This window comes from Heterodontus francisci, chromosome 2, assembly GCF_036365525.1.
Source record: "Heterodontus francisci isolate sHetFra1 chromosome 2, sHetFra1.hap1, whole genome shotgun sequence".
Lineage (NCBI taxonomy): Eukaryota > Metazoa > Chordata > Chondrichthyes > Heterodontiformes > Heterodontidae > Heterodontus > Heterodontus francisci.
In genome coordinates, this window is record NC_090372.1 from 10,263,189 (window position 1) to 10,280,380 (window position 17,192).

Here is a 17,192-nt window from a genome sequence, read left to right on the forward strand (position 1 = left end):
GAACCAGTGTGATAGGCAAATCCCTCTATGTTGGCACGAGGCCACAAACTTGCTCCCTCAGAGCAGGAGTGCGGATCAACATCTCAGAGCCTTCTGCTAATGCCACTTTTCAGTCCTAGTACCAGGACGTGGCCAACAATCTTCATCGAATGCACAGGAGGAGGCCATTCAGCCCATCATGCCTGTGCCTGCTGTATGAAAGAGCTATCCAATTCATCCAAAATCCTCTGCTCTTTCCCCATAGCCCTGCAATTTCTTCTCCTTTTCAAGTATATATCTAATTCTCTTATACTATTGAAGCTTCTCCCACTTGTTCTGGCAGTGAATTCACTGTGTTTTAAAAATGATGTCTCCTTCCTCTCCCACCGCCACTCCCAAGTTTCTTTTGCCATGCTGATTAGTGTTGTCCATCTGCTATTCCCTTCCCTTGTGATGATGTGTTTGTTGATCATTACAAAATGGTGTAGCTGGGAACATGATTTATTACAGGAGTTGGTTGCAGAAAGCAGCTTGTGTCTGAGGTACCCTAAAGGTGTCTTTTTTTCCCATTTAGGGTGTGAGGTGCTGTTTTGCACAATTAAATACATATTCCTTGCTGATCTGAATGAATTTCAGGACACGACTGGCATCACTGACAGGCAGCGAATCATAGAGCATGGGTCACTATCCATAACAATACCATTCTTCCCCACAAACACCAATGAACAGTAAAGCTGAGCGAACTTTGCAAACCCCTAACACAGTAACGTCAAGAGACTAAATAGAGTGTATTTTTAAGAGTGGACTAGTTTTGTACAATGTCTTATATGACTGGAAGTGGAATATGAACCCTGTCTGCATTGATGGGATGAGACTCTCCTCTCTCTGCTGGTTATGAGGACCCCACTTGAGAAGTTTGGGCAGAGTCCATAAGCCAAAACACTTCATAATTCAACAATAATTCAGATAGGCCACAAAGACAGCTTGTGTGAGGGATTGGAAATTTCATCTTGCTGCAGTAGGGTTGCTGTTAAAGGGCTGAAGTTGGACATTTTTCTGATTCAGTCTGGAACTAACCCATCTTGAATCAGATAGTCAGTGGTTTAAAGATTTAAACCTTCCACAGAGAGGTTGCAGATTGACCTGTTGAGGCCCAAGAAAGTTTTTTTTAAAATCACTTTTCTGTGGAGTCCTTCTGGGCTGAGAGAACAGGTTTCATCCTGCTGGTTTATGCTGAAAGTTTTTTTTTATCTGTTCATGGGATGTGAGCATATTGGCCAGGCCAGCATTTATTGCCCATCCCTAATTGCCCTTGAGAAGGTGGTGGTGAGCTGCCTTCTTGAACCACTGCAGTCCTTGTGGGGTAGGTACACCCACAGTGCTGTTAGGAAGGGAGTTCCAGGACTTTGACCCAGCGACAGTGAAGGAATGCCGATATAGTCCCAAGTCAGGACGGTGTGTGGCTTGGAGGGGAACTTGCAGGTGGTGGTGTTCCCATGCATCTACTGCCCTTGTCATTCTATGATTTGTATATGCTTTCTAGAATGGGGAGCCCAACATTGTATACAGAGTACCCTAATTGTGGTCTAACCAATGTTTTGTACATATACATGCACATAATTACCTCTTTGCTCTTGTACTTTTTTGACCTTTATAAACCAGCCATATTTTATTGACCATTTGTATCTTTAAATCTCCAGTAACCAGGATGAGGTTAGCTAAAGCAACACAGACTGGGAATTGAATTAAGGAGCTTTATGGTCTCCCTCTGGCTTGTTAAAGGCTTCCTCAGGTGACAGTCTTTGCCCGAGTTTAAAAGTGAATGGGAGCAGGAAACCTTAAAAACAGCTGAATGCATGTGGGTTCAGGCAGAGCACTGGAATTGCTCGGTCATACACTTGAGCAATTAATTTTTATGCAAGGAACAAAAAAAACATAACAAACTTTATTTAAAAACCTGGACCAATTTAAAACTGGGCAAGTGGTTATCCTGCACCTGGATTTAGAAATCACATGGAAAACATTGAATGAACAGGAAAACAAATCTCAATTCATCCCAGGATCAAGCATGGATAAAGATTATCCTGCCCAGAATCCTGAGGGATCTGGACAGAGCAGATGGGGAGCAAGTGTCCCCATTGGCGGAAGGATTGAGAAGCAGAGGACACTGATTTAAGGTGAATGGCAAGAGCACCAGAGGTGACATTAGGAAAAACTTTTTTTACACAGCGAGTGGTGAGGATCTGGAATGCACTGCCTGAGAGGGTGCTGGAGGCGGATTCAATTGTAGCTTTCAAAAGAGAATTGGATAATTATCTGAAGAGAAAAAATTTACAGAGCTATGGGGAAAAGGCAGGCGAGTGGGAGTAGCTGAGCTGCTTTTGCAGAGAGCCAACAGGGACTTAGTGGGCCAAATGGCCGCCTCCTGTGCTGCTACCATTTTATGATTTCAGTCTAAAAATTAAGTTTTTTTTTCTCCCCTTTCTTTTCCTTTCTTACAAAGCCTGTAAAGATTCAGAAGAGTGTTCTGTGAGAAATATGGGCTTGTCTTTGCCAGACATACTGACAACACTACCAGTGCCTCATCAGACCTTCAAATGGATAGTTGAACAACCACCAGAGTTGACGATAGAGTTGTCCTCCGAACGATTCAAACTCCGCCAACTTCTACCGGGCCAGACCTGTGATGGCAACTTGATGTACAACATGAGTACTTTCTGCCAGAACGGGGCCCGATCTGTTGTTGGCCAGTTCTGCCCCAATGGAACAATAGACAAGATCCAGACCGCTGACCATGTATTACTGGAGCTGAAGACAACGGATGCATGGAACTCCAATGACCTGGATATCAGCCTATCTTTCATTCCACATCTTACAGGTAACTAGTTAAAACAAGACCTGCCAGTAGTGGCAGTTGGTTTTAAGAGATACTTTCAACAACTTCCAGGAGGCAGCATGTCTCGAGCGTCTTTGAGCCAAAGATCTTCAGTGCTGCTATGCCAGCATAAGTGTAATGTAGTGGACACTGATGTCCATTGCTCCTGGCCCCGCAGGCATATCCTCAGATCACCTCATTTAAGTGGTGGGTAACCACACCATTGTAGCGGCATGGTGTCCTTACCTGGGGGTGGGGTGGGAAATGCAGTGTGTGTCAGCTGCTCTTTAACAATCCTCTCCAAAACTTTTAGCCTGCTGCCAGAGTGGCAGCTTTACAAAGAACCTTATCATACTCTGCCAGCATTCTTAATGGGAACTCCAGGCCTGGGGTTTCCCCACTCCTCCCTACGAAGGCCCAACTTCTGCTGCTAAAAGGACCTGTATGCTAGGTTCATCCCAACGGATAGGTTGCTGGGCCTTAAAAGTTGGAATTGAGGAAATTTCTCACCTGAGAATTCCTTCCTCCCCCATCCCATCCCCATTGATATCAGGGGGCATGTTTGGGGTTGAGGAAAATTCCAATGACCCAGGCCCTTGTGCAAATTAGGACTGTAGGCTTCAGTGACCTGGGATTTTCCAGATTCTGCTCCAGTGTTAGCCTCTTACTCTCTCACATCTACTAGTAATATAGCCAAGGATTTTTGACCCAGTTGTGTTTATGTATCAATTTCATGTCAGTTCTCAGCATCTGAAAAACATCAATATATTGCTTCCTTCAGCAAATATCTAATTATTAAACATTAAATTCAGGCAAATGCCCACAGGGATTATTTATGATTTTTCACAATGTGCAGTCACTGCTGTTGAACAGGTAAATGTGGCGTCTGATTTAAACACAGCAAGATCCCGCAGGCAGCAAACGAGTGAATGGCCAGATGGTCTGTTTTTGGTGGTGTGAGCTGAGGAAGAATATTGGCCAGAACATGGGGGTGAGCACAGTGCTCTTATCAAATAGTAGCATGGGATCTTTCACCTCCACCTGAATAGACTGACTGAGCTCTGATGTAATGGCTGGGATTTTATGGGTTCCCCCCCCACCCACTTGGAAATGAGGTGGGGGAGGTGCGGTGGTGTGTGCAGAGTATCGTGATGGGTGGTGGGGCGGAGGGCCCATTGCCCAGTGATCTTCCCGGGGGCGGAATAGGCCGATGACGTCCTTCCTGCCCAGAGGCCGATTGAGGCCCTTAAGTGGGCCATTAACAGCCAATTAAGGGTCTCTTCCCAACACTTCTGGTATCTTACCAGCGGTGGGAGGGGGGCCTCCACCGTGCAGGGAGGACACCTTGTAAAACAAGACACCCTCCTTGCAGACTTTAGGGGTCCCCCCTCCTGGCCCACAGAGGACCGTCACCTGGAACACCTTTACCAGCCCCCAACCCCCCCCCCCCCCCCCCCCCCACCTCTCCCTGGACTGAGCAATAATCTCCCCACCCCCCCCTCGCCGCAGCCTTCCGGATTGGCCCCGGCAACACCTACCTCTATTCTGGGGTTCCATCGCTGGGCCTGGGTCCAAGGCCTCTGCAGTACCAGCAGTGGCCACCGCTCCCAGTGGTGCTGCCTGTACTGCTGAGCATCCGGCCCTCTGAATGTCCCTTTTAACGAATTTCAAGGGACGGGGATCCCACCTCCTAAAACTTTGAATCAAAAAGACTGGAGGATTGCTCCGGGGGGAGGGCCCTACTTCTTTGGCCCGGCACTGGGAGCCCCGCCTCCAGCAGAAAATCCAGCCCAGTGTCTCATCTTGTAAATGGCCCTTTCAACAAATGTAGCACATCAGTGTCAGCCTAGATTGTGAGCTCACGTCCATAATACAGATGTAACCCACAATCTTCTGACAACGTGCGGCCAAGGCGTCATTTAATAAACTGATGGGACACGCCAAGTTTAAACTCCGGGCATTGTCTATGTACCTTTGCAATTTAAGTAATTCTCTGCCATGCATATCTTCCATACACATATAGATGCGAGAAGGCCAAGAGAAGATTTAAGAAAGCATTTTAAATTCTGAAGACTTTTAAGAGAGTGAATAGGAAAAGACTATTTTTCTGATCGAGGAGTCGTCGTCAAAGGGCCATCAATTTAAAATATTCATCAGCAGTTACAAGAAATTTCTTTGCACAGAGAGTGTTTGGAGCAGGGAATGTTTTGGCACAGGGGCTGGTTGCGGCAGAGACCCACCGCCTCTTTTAAAGGAAAAGTGCAAAACTGGCTGCTGAGGCAAAGAAGGAGATATTAGGAGGGATGAGCAAAAAGCCTGGTCGAAGAGGTGGGCTTCGGGGAAGGTCTGGAAGGCGAGGAAGGATGTTGAGATGCTTAGGGAAGGTAGAATGTAGACTGAAGGCATGGCCTCCGACGAGGCATTGAAGGGAATGTGGGGGGGTGAGGGTGTGGTGGGTGTGGGGAGGGGTTGCACAAGAAAGTTCTATGGGGAGGATGTTTAACTTGAGGAGGCTACGGAGAGAGGGAGGGGCAAGGCCATGTTGGGTTAACCCAAGGGTGAGAATTTTAAATTGCAGCCATTGGGAGACTGAGACGCAATGTAGTGATCAATGACCAGGGGTGATGGGAGAACGGGACAGTGTAGGATAGGATACAAGCAGCAGAGTTTTAGATGAGCTAAGGTTCATGGAGGATAGGAGGCCTTCCAGAAGAGCATTGGAATAGTCGAGTCTAGAGATGAAAACTGATGTCCAAGGCGGGGTGGAAGTGGGTGATCTTAGAGGTTGGTGTAGGAGGTCAGGGGCAGGGCGTGGGCTCGGAAGCTGAGCTTGGGCAAGGTTGTGACCAGTCTAGTTCGGTCTGAGACAGTGGCCTGTACTGCCTGATCCTGAATCTGAACAGCCATTTTCCTATTGATTTGAATTAAAGGCCAGAACCATTCGCCACCTTTACATTAAACTTGTTCCATCATATACTCCACTGACTATGCAGCACCGGGTTACGTTAAGCTTAAAGTGTTATTCACCTTGAGGTTTGGTGCATTCACCATCACCTTCGGCATGGACCTGTTGGGCTGAATGGCCTGTTTCCGTGCTGTAAACCCTTTGTAATCTTCTCACTGATTCACGGCCGTGAAAAATTCATTCTTGCTCTCACTCACACACTGCTTCAGTGTTCTGTGAATTTCCTTTTATTATTTTCGCCTGTCTAACAGGTTTGCTCTTGTTTTGCATTTACGTACTTTAGCAGTGGTTTTATTTGCCATACCACATACAAGTTTGCTGGACACTTCTTCCTCTTGCATGATTTACCACAATGCTTGCAATCCATGATCTATTAACCAGCTAGTTATAATGCTTTTCATTGTATGTAGGAATATCTCTGCTCCACCCATGTTACTTATAGCACTGTTAATATTGCTCCTCTACTCTAGTTGCAATTTAAGAGCATAAGAAATAGGAGAAAGTGCAGGCTATTCTTCCTTTCGAGCCTGCTCCGCCATTCAATAAGATCATGACTGATCTTCAACTCCACCTTCCCGTACCATCCCCATATCCTTTAATCCCCTTAGTAACCAAAAATCTATCAATTTTAAAATAAGGAGGAAGCCAGTTAGGACAGAGATGAGAAATTTCTTTACTCAGAGGGTTGTGAGTCTTTGGAATTCTCTACCCGAGAGGGCTGTGGAAGCTCAGTCATTGAGTTTGTTTAATGCAGAGATTGACAGATTTCTAAATACCAATGACATAAAGGGATGTGGGGATAGTGTGGGGGGAAAAAAAACATTGAAGTGGATGATCAGCCATGATCGTATTGAATGGCAGAGTACGCTCGAAGAGCTGAATGGCCTACTCCTGCTCCTATGTTTCAGTCAATCTCTGTCTTGAATATACTCTGTGGATAAGCATCCACAGCTCTGAGTGGGGCAGAGAATTCCAAAGATTCACAACCCTTTGGGTGAAGACACTGCTCCTCATCTAAGTTCTAAATGGCTGACCCCTTTTTCCTGAGATTTTGACACCTAGTTCTCGATTCCCCAGCCAGGGGAAACACCCTCCCAGTATCTACCCAGCTGAGCCCTTTATGAAATTTATATGTTTCAATGAGATCACTTCTCATTCTTCTAAATTCTAGAGAATATAGGCCCAGTCTACTCAATCTCTCCTCCTAGGACAATCCCCTGATCCCAGGAATCAGACTAGTGAGCCTGTGAGGCGCTCCCTCCAAGGCAAGTATATCCGACCTTGGGTAGGGAGGCCAAAACTGCACAGTACTCAAGGTGTGACCTCACCGAGCTCCTACACAATTGCAGTAAAACTTCTTCATTTTTCTACTCCTTTATAATAAAGGTTAATATGTCATTTGCTTTCCTAATTGCTTGCTGTAGCTGCATGTTAACTTTTTGTGATTTATGTACAAGGGCACCCAGGTCCCTCAGAATACCTACAATTTTCACCATTTCACAAATATTCTGCTTCTCTATTTTTCCTTCCGAAGATAACTTCACACCTCCCCACATTATATTCCGTCTGCCATGTTCTTGCCCACTCACTTAACCTGTCCATATGCCTTTACATCCTCCTCACAGCTTACCTTCCCACCAAGCTTTGTATCATCTGGGTTGTTGCTTGTATCAATTCCTATCAATGACTCTCGAGTGTTTTCTCAATCTTGCTGCTATTACCCATTATAATTCTTTAATGAATTCTTGTTTGAGGGATTTCTGGCCTCGTGGCAATTCTGTTGCACATCAGTGCTTTCTCCTTGTGTTTGAAACATGCTATTAAATGATTTTTTAAGCTGTGAGGTTTCCTTCAAACACACCTCCTTAGTAATTTTGGATTCGATTTGTCCTTTCCCTCAGTATGCATAAATATTTTATACTTCCTTCAGTACTTTACTGATCCCACACAGCTAAATATTTATCTGACCTTCTGTTTTGTTTCTAACTGTTGCCTGCACCCTCCCTAAACCTCTACCCTTCCTCTAAGCCACTCCTTATAACCAACCACTTTGGCCAGCCTGGCATAATATCTTCATATGTGACTCAGTGTTGATATCGCTGTTGTGAAGCACCTATATAAATGCAAGTTATTGTTGCTTTTGCAGCCTTTCCTTACAGCCTCATATGATCCGAGAGCTTTAACCTTTCCATTTCCATCTCTGTTCGGACACCGTGACGGGGCTTGTAGCCTATGTGCAAACCTTCACCTGGGAGAATGGGCAACGCAGTTTAGCCTTCGTTTCAAAATGCCTGCTCGCTTCTCTGCATTTGTAGCCCCATGTGCTCATTGAGATCCCTTTTCAGCCCCAGCACGCGCTAGAGGCCTGAGGCTCACTGAAAATGGGCCCTGGGCCTCATCAGCATATTGCCAGCAATCTGCATTCACTAATTGGACACCCAGAGGTAGGCCGCAGGCTTGACTGGGACAGATTTGGTTCGGCTGCCTAGCTATCAGTAGCCATTGGCTGGGTCCTAAGGAAGGTAAGCTGAATGGGATGAGAGGAGGCAATCAAGAGCCAGTAACAGCCCTCAGAACTTCTGTGGAACTGGAAGGAGTGGTCCATCTACCCCTCCATTCACTTATCATTTCAATGGCAGCCTTCAGCAGTTCATTTATTCCTTTTAGTGTCAGCCATGACGCATTTGATAGCACTCTCAGCTCTGAGTCACAAGGCTGTGGGTTCAAGACCCACTCCAGAGAACTGAGCACAAAAATCTAAGCCAACACTCCAGTGCCAGTACTGAGCGAGTGCTGCACTGTCAGAGGTGCCATCTTTCAGATGAGATGTTAAACTAAGGCCCAGTCTGCCCTCTCAGGTCAACATAAAAGCTCCCATGACACTATTCTGAAGAAAAGCAGGGGAGTTATCCCTGGTTTCCTGGCCAATATCCATCGCTCAATCAACATCACACAAAGAGATTATCTGGTCATTATCACATTGCTGGGAGCTTGCTGTGTGCAAATAGGCTGCAGCATTTCCTACATTACAACATTGACTGCACGTCAAAAAGTACTTCATTGGCTGTAAAGTGCTTTGGGTCGTCCTGTGGTTGTGAAAGTGACTATATAAATGCAAGTCTTTTTTTCTTTATGAACCACTAGTTAGGCCAGATATGGAACTAAACAGAGTGAAGCTACGGCAACGCATTTCAGGAAAAAATGGTTAGACAGGCCCCTCATTAACACATTCAAAGTGACTAATGCCTTGGAGGCCTGCAAAGTGGCTTTTTATCAATATGGTAGAGCCATAAACAGGGGACGATCAAGTGCGAGATGTTGCTGGCACCCCAACCCTGCCCTTCCCCCACCCCCATCAAAATCAGTCCTTTTTGCCCCAGTTTCCTGCCAGAAAATGCACAATGAGGACCAATTTCTGCTCATGATGTTTTTGTCTCAATCCCATTTCTGACCCGAGATAGCTCTAATACGTCATTACAGTCACTTAATTGAAAGTAGATGCTGCAGTATTCTATGTAGAGGTGAACAGATCTGGTGGATTTAATGCTGAATTTATTATCATTACTGAGGCAGTGTTCTGTTTGGCATTATAAGAACGTTTCTTGCTGATCATGGTGCAAAAAGGGTACAATTATTTATTGTGCACTGTCCCTGACCAGTTTCAGGCTGCTATGTCAAAGACATGCATCAGTAGTCTGTTCCTTTAGGAATATGCTAATGTTTGCCCAGCTTCCTCCCTGTCTCAGCTCATCTGCTGCTGAAATCCTCATTCATGCCTTTGTTACCTCTAGACTTGACTATTCCAATGCATTCCTGGCTGGTCTCCCACATTCTACCCTGAGTCATCCAAAACTCTGCTGCCCATGCCCCAACTTGTACCAAATCTCATTCATCCCTCACCCCTGTACTCACTGACCTACATTGACTCCCGGTTAAGCAGCACCTCCATTTTGAAATTCTCATCCTTGTTTTCAAATCACTCCATTGCCTCACCCCTCCCTATCTCTGTAATCTCCTCCAACCCCACAGCCCTCCAAGATATCTGTGCTCCTGTAAATCTGGCCTCTTGCACAGCACCCATTTTAATTGCTGCCCTATGTGCCCTAGGCCAACCATCTTCAGCTGCTTCATCAATGACCTTCCCTCCATCATAAGATCAGAAGTGGGGATGTTCACTGATGATTGCACAATGTTCACCATTCATGACTCCTCAGATAATGAAGCTGCCTATGTCCATATGCAGCAAAACCTGGGCAACTTTCAGGCTTGGTCTGATAAGTGGCAAGTAACATCCGTGCCACACAAGTACCAGGCAATGACCATCTCCCACGAGAGAGAATCTAACCATCTCCTCTTGACATTCAACGGCATTACCATCGCTGAATCCCCCACTATCAACATCCTAGGGGTTACCATTGACCAGAAACTGAACTGGAGCAACCACATAAATACTGTGGCTACAAGAACAGGTCAGAGGCTGAGAATTCTGCAGCAAGTAACCCACCTCCTGACTTTCCAAAACCTGTCTACCATTTACAAGGCACAAGTCAGGAGTGTGATGGAATACCTTCCACGAGCTGGATGAATGCGGCTCTAATAACACTCGGGAAGCTCGACATCATCCAGGACAAAGCAGCCCACTTGATCGGCACCCCATCCACAACCTTCAACATTCATTCCCTCCACCACAGATGCACAGTGTCAGCAGTGTGTACCATCTACAAGATGCACTGCAGCAACTCACCAAGGCTCCTTCAGCAGCACCTTCCAAATCAGCGACCGCTACCACCTAGACGGACAAGGGCAGCGGACAGGTGGGAACACCACCACCTGCAAGTTCCCTTCCAAACCACACACCATCCTGACTTGGAACTATATCGCCGTTCCTTCACTGTCACTGGATCAAAATCCTGGAACTCCCTTCCTAACAGCACTGTGGGTGTACCAGAAGGACTGCAGCGGTTCAAGAAGGCAGCTCACCACCACCTTTTCAAGGGCAATTAGGGATGAGCAACAAATGCTGGCCTTGTTAGCGCCGCCCACATCCCGTGAAACAAATAATTTAAAAAAGCCATCGGCAGCCATGCCTTCAGCTACCTGGGCCCTAAGCTCTGGGATTCCCTCCCTAAACTTCTCTGCCTCTCTACCTCGCTTTCCTCCTTTAAGCCACTCCTTAAAATCTACCACAACAAAAACAAGAAATGCTGGAATCACTCAGCAGGTCTGGCAGCATCTGTGGAAAGAGAAGCAGAGTTAACGTTTCGGGTCAGTGACCCTTCTTCGGAACTGACAAATATTAGAAAAGTCACAGGTTATAAGCAAGTGAGGTGGGGGTGGGGCAAGAGATAACAAAGGAGAAGGTGCAGATTGGACCAGGCCACATAGCTGACCAAAAGGTCATGGAGCAAAGGCAAACAATATGTTAATGGTGTGTTGAAAGACAAAGCATTAGTACAGATTAGGTGTAAATACACTGAATATTGAACAGCAGCAAGTGCAAACCTGAAAAAAACAGTGGGTAAGCAAACTGAACAAACTAAGATGAAATGAAATAAATGCAAAAAAAGATTGTAAAAAATGTAAAAAAGAATGTAAAAAAAAAAGGAAGAAAAAATAACTAAAAATGAAAGTAAAATGGGGGGCTGTCATGCTCTGAAATTATTGAACTCAATGTTCAGTCCGGCAGGCTGTAGTGTGCCTAATCGGTAGATGAGATGCTGTTCCTCGAGCTTGCGTTGATGTTCACTGGAACACTGCAGCAATCCCAGGACAGAGATGTGAGCATGAGAGCAGGGGGGAGTGTTGAAATGGTAAGCAACCGGAAGCTCCCTACCTCTTTCTACCTCCCTCTGGACCATGACCCCACCACCGAACATCAAGCCACTGTCCAAAGGACTGTCACTGACCTCATCTCCTCTGGAGATCTTCCCTCTCCGGCTTCCAACCTCATAGTCCCACAACCCCGGACAGCCCGCTTCTACCTCCTTCCCAAAATCCACAAATGGGACTGTCCCGGCAGACCCATTGTGTCAGCCTGCTCCTGCCCCACTGAACTTATTTCTTCCTATCTAGACTCTATCTTTTCTCCGCTGGTCCAGTCTCTTCCCACCTACATCCGTGACTCTTCTGACGCCTACGTCATTTTGACAATTTCCAGTTTCCTGGTCCCAACCGCCTCCTCTTCACTATGGACGTCCAATCGCTCTACACCTCCATCCCCCACCAGGATGGTTTGAGGGCTCTCCGCTTCTTCCTGGAACAGAGGCCCAACCAGTCCCCATCCACCACCACCCTCCTCCGCCTGGCTGAACTTGTTCTCACATTGAACAACTTCTCCTTCAACTCCACGCACTTCCTTCAAGTAAAAGGTGTCGCTATGGGTACCCGCATGGGTCCTAGTTACGCCTATCTTTTTGTGGGATATGTCAAGCATTCTTTGTTCCAGTCCTACTCAGGCCCCCTCCCCCAACTCTTTTTCCGGTACATTGATGACTGTATCAGTGCCGTTTCCTGCTCCCGCCCCGAACTGGAAAACTTTATCAACTTTGCTTCCAATTTCCACCCTTCTCTCACCTTTACATGGTCCATCTCTGACACTTCTCTTCCCTTCCTCGACTTCTCTGTCTCCATCTCTGGGGATAGGTTGTCTACCAATATCCATTATAAGCCCACCGACTCCCACAGCTACCTCGACTACACTTCTTCACACCCTACCTCCTGTAAGGACTCCATTCCATTCTCCCAGTTTCTCCGTCTCCGACGCATCTGCTCTGATGATGCTACCTTCCATGACGGTGCTTCTGATATGACCTTTTTCCTCAACCGAGGATTTCCCCCCACTGTGGTTGACAGGGCCCTCAACCGTGTCCGACCCATTCCCCGCACCTCTACCCTCACCCCTTCCCCTCCCTCCCAGAACCATGACAGGGTTCCCCTTGTCCTCACTTTTCATCCCACCAGCCTCCATATCCAAAGGATCATCCTCCGTCATTTTCGCCACCTCCAGCGTGATGCCACTACCAGTCGCATCTTCCCCTCCCTTCCCCTGTCAGCATTCCGAAGGGATCGTTCCCTCCGCGACACCCTGGTCCACTCCTCCATTACCCCCACCACCTCGTCCCCGTCCCAGGGCACCTTCCCCTGCAATCGCAGGAGGTGTAATACCTGCCCATTTACCTCCTCTCTCCTCACTATCCCAGGCCCCAAACACTCCTTCCAGGTGAAGCAGTGATTTACTTGTACTTCTTTCAATGTAGTATACTGTATTCGCTGCTCACAGTGTGGTCTCCTCTACATTGGGGAGACCAAGCGCAGACTGGGTGACCGCTTTGCCGAACATCTCCGCTCAGTCCGCAAGCAGGACCCTGAGCTTCCGGTTGCTTGCCATTTCGACACTCTCCTCTGCTCTCATCTCTGTCCTGGGATTGCTGCAGTGTTCCAGTGAACATCAACGCAAGCTCGAGGAACAGCATCTCATCTACCGATTAGGCACACTACAGCCTGCCGGACTGAACATTGAGTTCAATAATTTCAGAGCATGACAGCCCCCCATTTTACTTTCATTTTTAGTTATTTTTTCTTCCTTTTTTTTACATTCTTTTTTACATTTTTTACAATCTTTTTTTGCATTTATTTCATTTCATCTTAGTTTGTTCAGTTTGCTTACCCACTGTTTTTTTTCAGGTTTGCACTTGCTGCTGTTCAATATTCAGTGTATTTACACCTAATCTGTACTAATGCTTTGTCTTTCAACACACCATTAACATATTGTTTGCCTTTGCTCCGTGACCTTTTGGTGAGCTATGTGGCCTGGTCCAATCTGCACCTTCTCCTTTGTTATCTCTTGCCCCACCCCCACCTCACTTGCTTATAATCTGTGACTTTTCTAATATTTGTCAGTTCCGAAGAAGGGTCACTGACCCGAAACGTTAACTCTGCTTCTCTTTCCACAGATGCTGCCAGACCTGCTGAGTGATTCCAGCATTTCTTGTTTTTGTTTCAGATTTCCAGCGTCCGCAGTATTTTGCTTTTACCTTGAAATCTACCTCTTTGACCAAGCTTTTGGTCATCTGCCCTAATATCGCCTTATATGGCTCAGTATCTAATTTTGTCTTAACGTTCCTCTGAAGCAGCTTGGGACATTTAATTATGTTAAAGGCATTATATAAATACAAGTTATTGTTGTATATGGAGTTACTGGTAGCAATCTTTTATAATGCCCTCGAAAAGGGAGACCAACCAACTCATTTATATTACAACACTGCTTTTGAAGATAAAGCTGTGATGCGAATGTGGGATAAAAGACAGATTAATATGTTGTTCCTGTGTCCCAGCTGTTGCACATGAATGCAGCAATTTTTTCCAAGTAATTCTAATCCTCGTCATGGTTCAGTAGCTCAACTGCAATGCCAACAAATGGCAGGTAAATGGCTATGTTAAATGCTGACCCAGGATTCGGCAATGTATAGTGTAGAAACATAGGAAATTCAGAAGGCACAGAAGGGAACCATTCGGCCCATTGTGTTTGTGCCAGCTTTTTAAAAGAAATACGGAAAGGTCGTGTCAACGGATTTGGACACTGGTGAAAAATAGTTAGTGATTGTGTTTGTGGGGGAATCCTCTGCATCTCTTTATGTATCTTACACGGTTGATCATATTCCTTCACTGTGCCAGCCATAGCAATAATCCCAACCATATCTGTAATCATCCCCTTGGACACTTTATAACCTTTAAGAAACCTTGGGTCAAAGGTCGTGAACCCACATTTTGTTCTCTTTTTCCGCCCCCGCCCCCCCCCCTCCTTTTCCCTTTTACATTCACATCAACAATGAGGCCCTCAATCTGAGAGGCCTCCTCTTGCAATTTGCATTTCAAGATTTAAAAAAAAAAGAGATGTCAATTACTTGCATTAGTTTAAATTTACGCTGCATGTTCTCGAGAAACCATATTTTAAAATAAAGTTCCCGGATAACTGACTTTTTTCCCCCCATTTCATTGTGTTTCATCTCCTGGTTACCCCAGAGCAGGGAGGGAGCCTGCTTTGAATTCTCAAGTGTACGTACGAAATAGGAGCTGGAGCAGGCCATTCGGCCCTTCAAGCCTGCTCTGCCATTCAACAGGATCATGGCTGATCTTCTGCCTCAACCCCACCTTCCTGCACTATCCCCATATCCCTTAATTCCCTTAGCATCCAAAAATCTATTGACATCGGTCTTAAATATATTCAACGATTGAGCATCAACAGCTCTCTGGGCTAGAGAATTCCAAAGATTCACAGCCCTCTGAAGAAATTTCTCCTCATCTCAGTCCTAAATGGCTGACCCCTTATTCTGAGAGTATGACCCCATGTTCTAGATTCCCCAGTCAATTGGTTGTGAACTTCTCACAGGCTGCATAATCCTTGAAAGACAGCTTGGCTCGACGCTCCGTTTTCTACACGCCTCACTCAGGAGCTTACCAATCCAACTGTAGGTTTTTAGTAAAACATTGTTTAAGAAAGGCTTGCTTTTATATAGCACCCTAGGATGTTCCATAGTTCCTTCATTGGCTATAAAGAACACTTGAAGTGTAGCTACTGTTGTAATTGCAGGAATTGCAGCAGCCAATTTTGTGCACAGCAAGCTTCCAAAACCAGCAATGAGATAATGACCAGATAATCTGCTTTTTGGTGTTGGCTGTGTGATTCATTATTGGCCAGGGAAATTTGCCCTGCTATTGTACAATGGGATCTTTTGCATTCACCTGAGAGGGCAGAGTGTTCAAACATCTAATCTGAAAGGTGACACCTCCGACAGTGCAGAGCTCCCTCAGTACTACACTAGAGCATCAGTCTAGATTATGTGCCCACTCGAGGGAATTAAGCCCACAACCTTCTGACTCGGAGGTGAGGGTGCTACTCGCTGAGCCGTACTTGGCAGTCACATCTTGTGCTTCCATTAAACAGTTCAAAAAATAAAACTCTTCCCAACTTGACATGAAGCCAGCCAGTCCCATCTGGACCAACATAAAACGGTTTTAAAAACCTCCTTTGGCTGATTTGTGAATATGTTTTGCTGTGATTTGCATGTTAAATTCAGGTTGATGCTAAATTAGCTTGGGTACATTACCTAAAAAAAAAGATAAATGGCTTCAGTTGTGCACCGCATTATTAGTTATAAAGGTAAATTATGAATAAGGCGGAATTGTTTCTCTTTGATTGTGCCTTAAACCCCGGCCCCCTCCTTTTGCAGAGATAATGGAGGATAAAAGACAGCTTCATAAGTTATTCCTATGTCCCAGCTGTTGCACACTAATGCAACAATTTCACGCAACTGATTGTGATATCTGTGATGGTTCAGTAGCTTTAGTACATCGTCCACGGTAAATCATAGACACTTACAGCACAGAAGGAGACCATTTGGCCCATCGTGTATGTGCTGGCTCTTTGAGAGAGGAGCCGTGCTTTGTCCCACACGTATAACCCTGTACATTCCTCATCCTCAAGTACCTGTTTTAAAATTAGCTTGCATCACCTTTTCTGGTAGTGTGTTCCGGATCCCGACAGCTCTCTGAGTGAAACAAATTCTCCTCATCTCCCCTCTAGATCTTTCTCCAATAATTTTGAATCTATGACCTGTGGTTACTGGCCCACTCGCAATGGCAGATAATTGTCCACATGTTGAATGGTGGATTATGAGTTGATTCACCATGACGGTGTCATCCATCCCAGACCATTCCATTTTCTCTTCTTCCTTACCGCTCAATTTCCACAGTTTCTTTTCCCTCATTATAAAGTGCTTTGCGATATCTTCTTGCATGAGGAATGTTATAGTAATGGTGCTGGTTGCTGTTGTATGTTACAAATGGAATAAGCAGATTTCACTATCCATCCTTCTCTTTCCATTTCAATTCATTTGTTTCTCTGTCTTCTTCCACCAGAGGACTATATTATGAACATTCTCCCAAATATCGGCTCCCCAGTGTATCTCCTAACTCCTAATTGGGGTCCTGGAATGCCAAATAAGTTAACTGCATCGTGGAATATCTCCATTCATGCAGACCATGTGGCTGAACTTACCTTTATGAATGCGTCAGTCCCCAAGTGCGAACATGGGCATGTGGTCATTGGCATCAGAGAACAAGAAGAGGAGTCCAGCTTGATGAGCTTCAGGGAAACTGACAGTCTGCCACAATCACCCGTCACTCTAGCCCACAGATTCTGGCTGAACGTGTCTAACTGCGAGCTTTCAAGTGGACACCTAAACCTTATGTTTCAAGTGCTAGTGTTGGAAGATAAAGGTAAGAAGCAGCCACCTTGAGTTTGACCCAAACTTGACTTCGCTGCATCAAAATAAAGATTGGGTTTTATTTATTCCAAAGTAATTATCCTGCATG

The 17,192-nt window shown here is 45.7% G+C and overlaps 1 protein-coding gene across 1 annotated transcript in view; it reads left to right on the plus strand.

The window, feature by feature from the left end:
- LOC137379176 (CUB domain-containing protein 1-like) overlaps positions 1-17,192 on the plus strand; it is a 77,342-nt gene that overhangs the window by 47,326 nt on the left and 12,824 nt on the right. The window contains exons 6-7 of the mRNA XM_068049889.1: positions 2,483-2,857; positions 16,737-17,096. Of these exons, the coding sequence (XP_067905990.1) occupies positions 2,483-2,857; positions 16,737-17,096 (735 nt within the window). The remainder of the gene's footprint in view (positions 1-2,482; positions 2,858-16,736; positions 17,097-17,192) is intronic.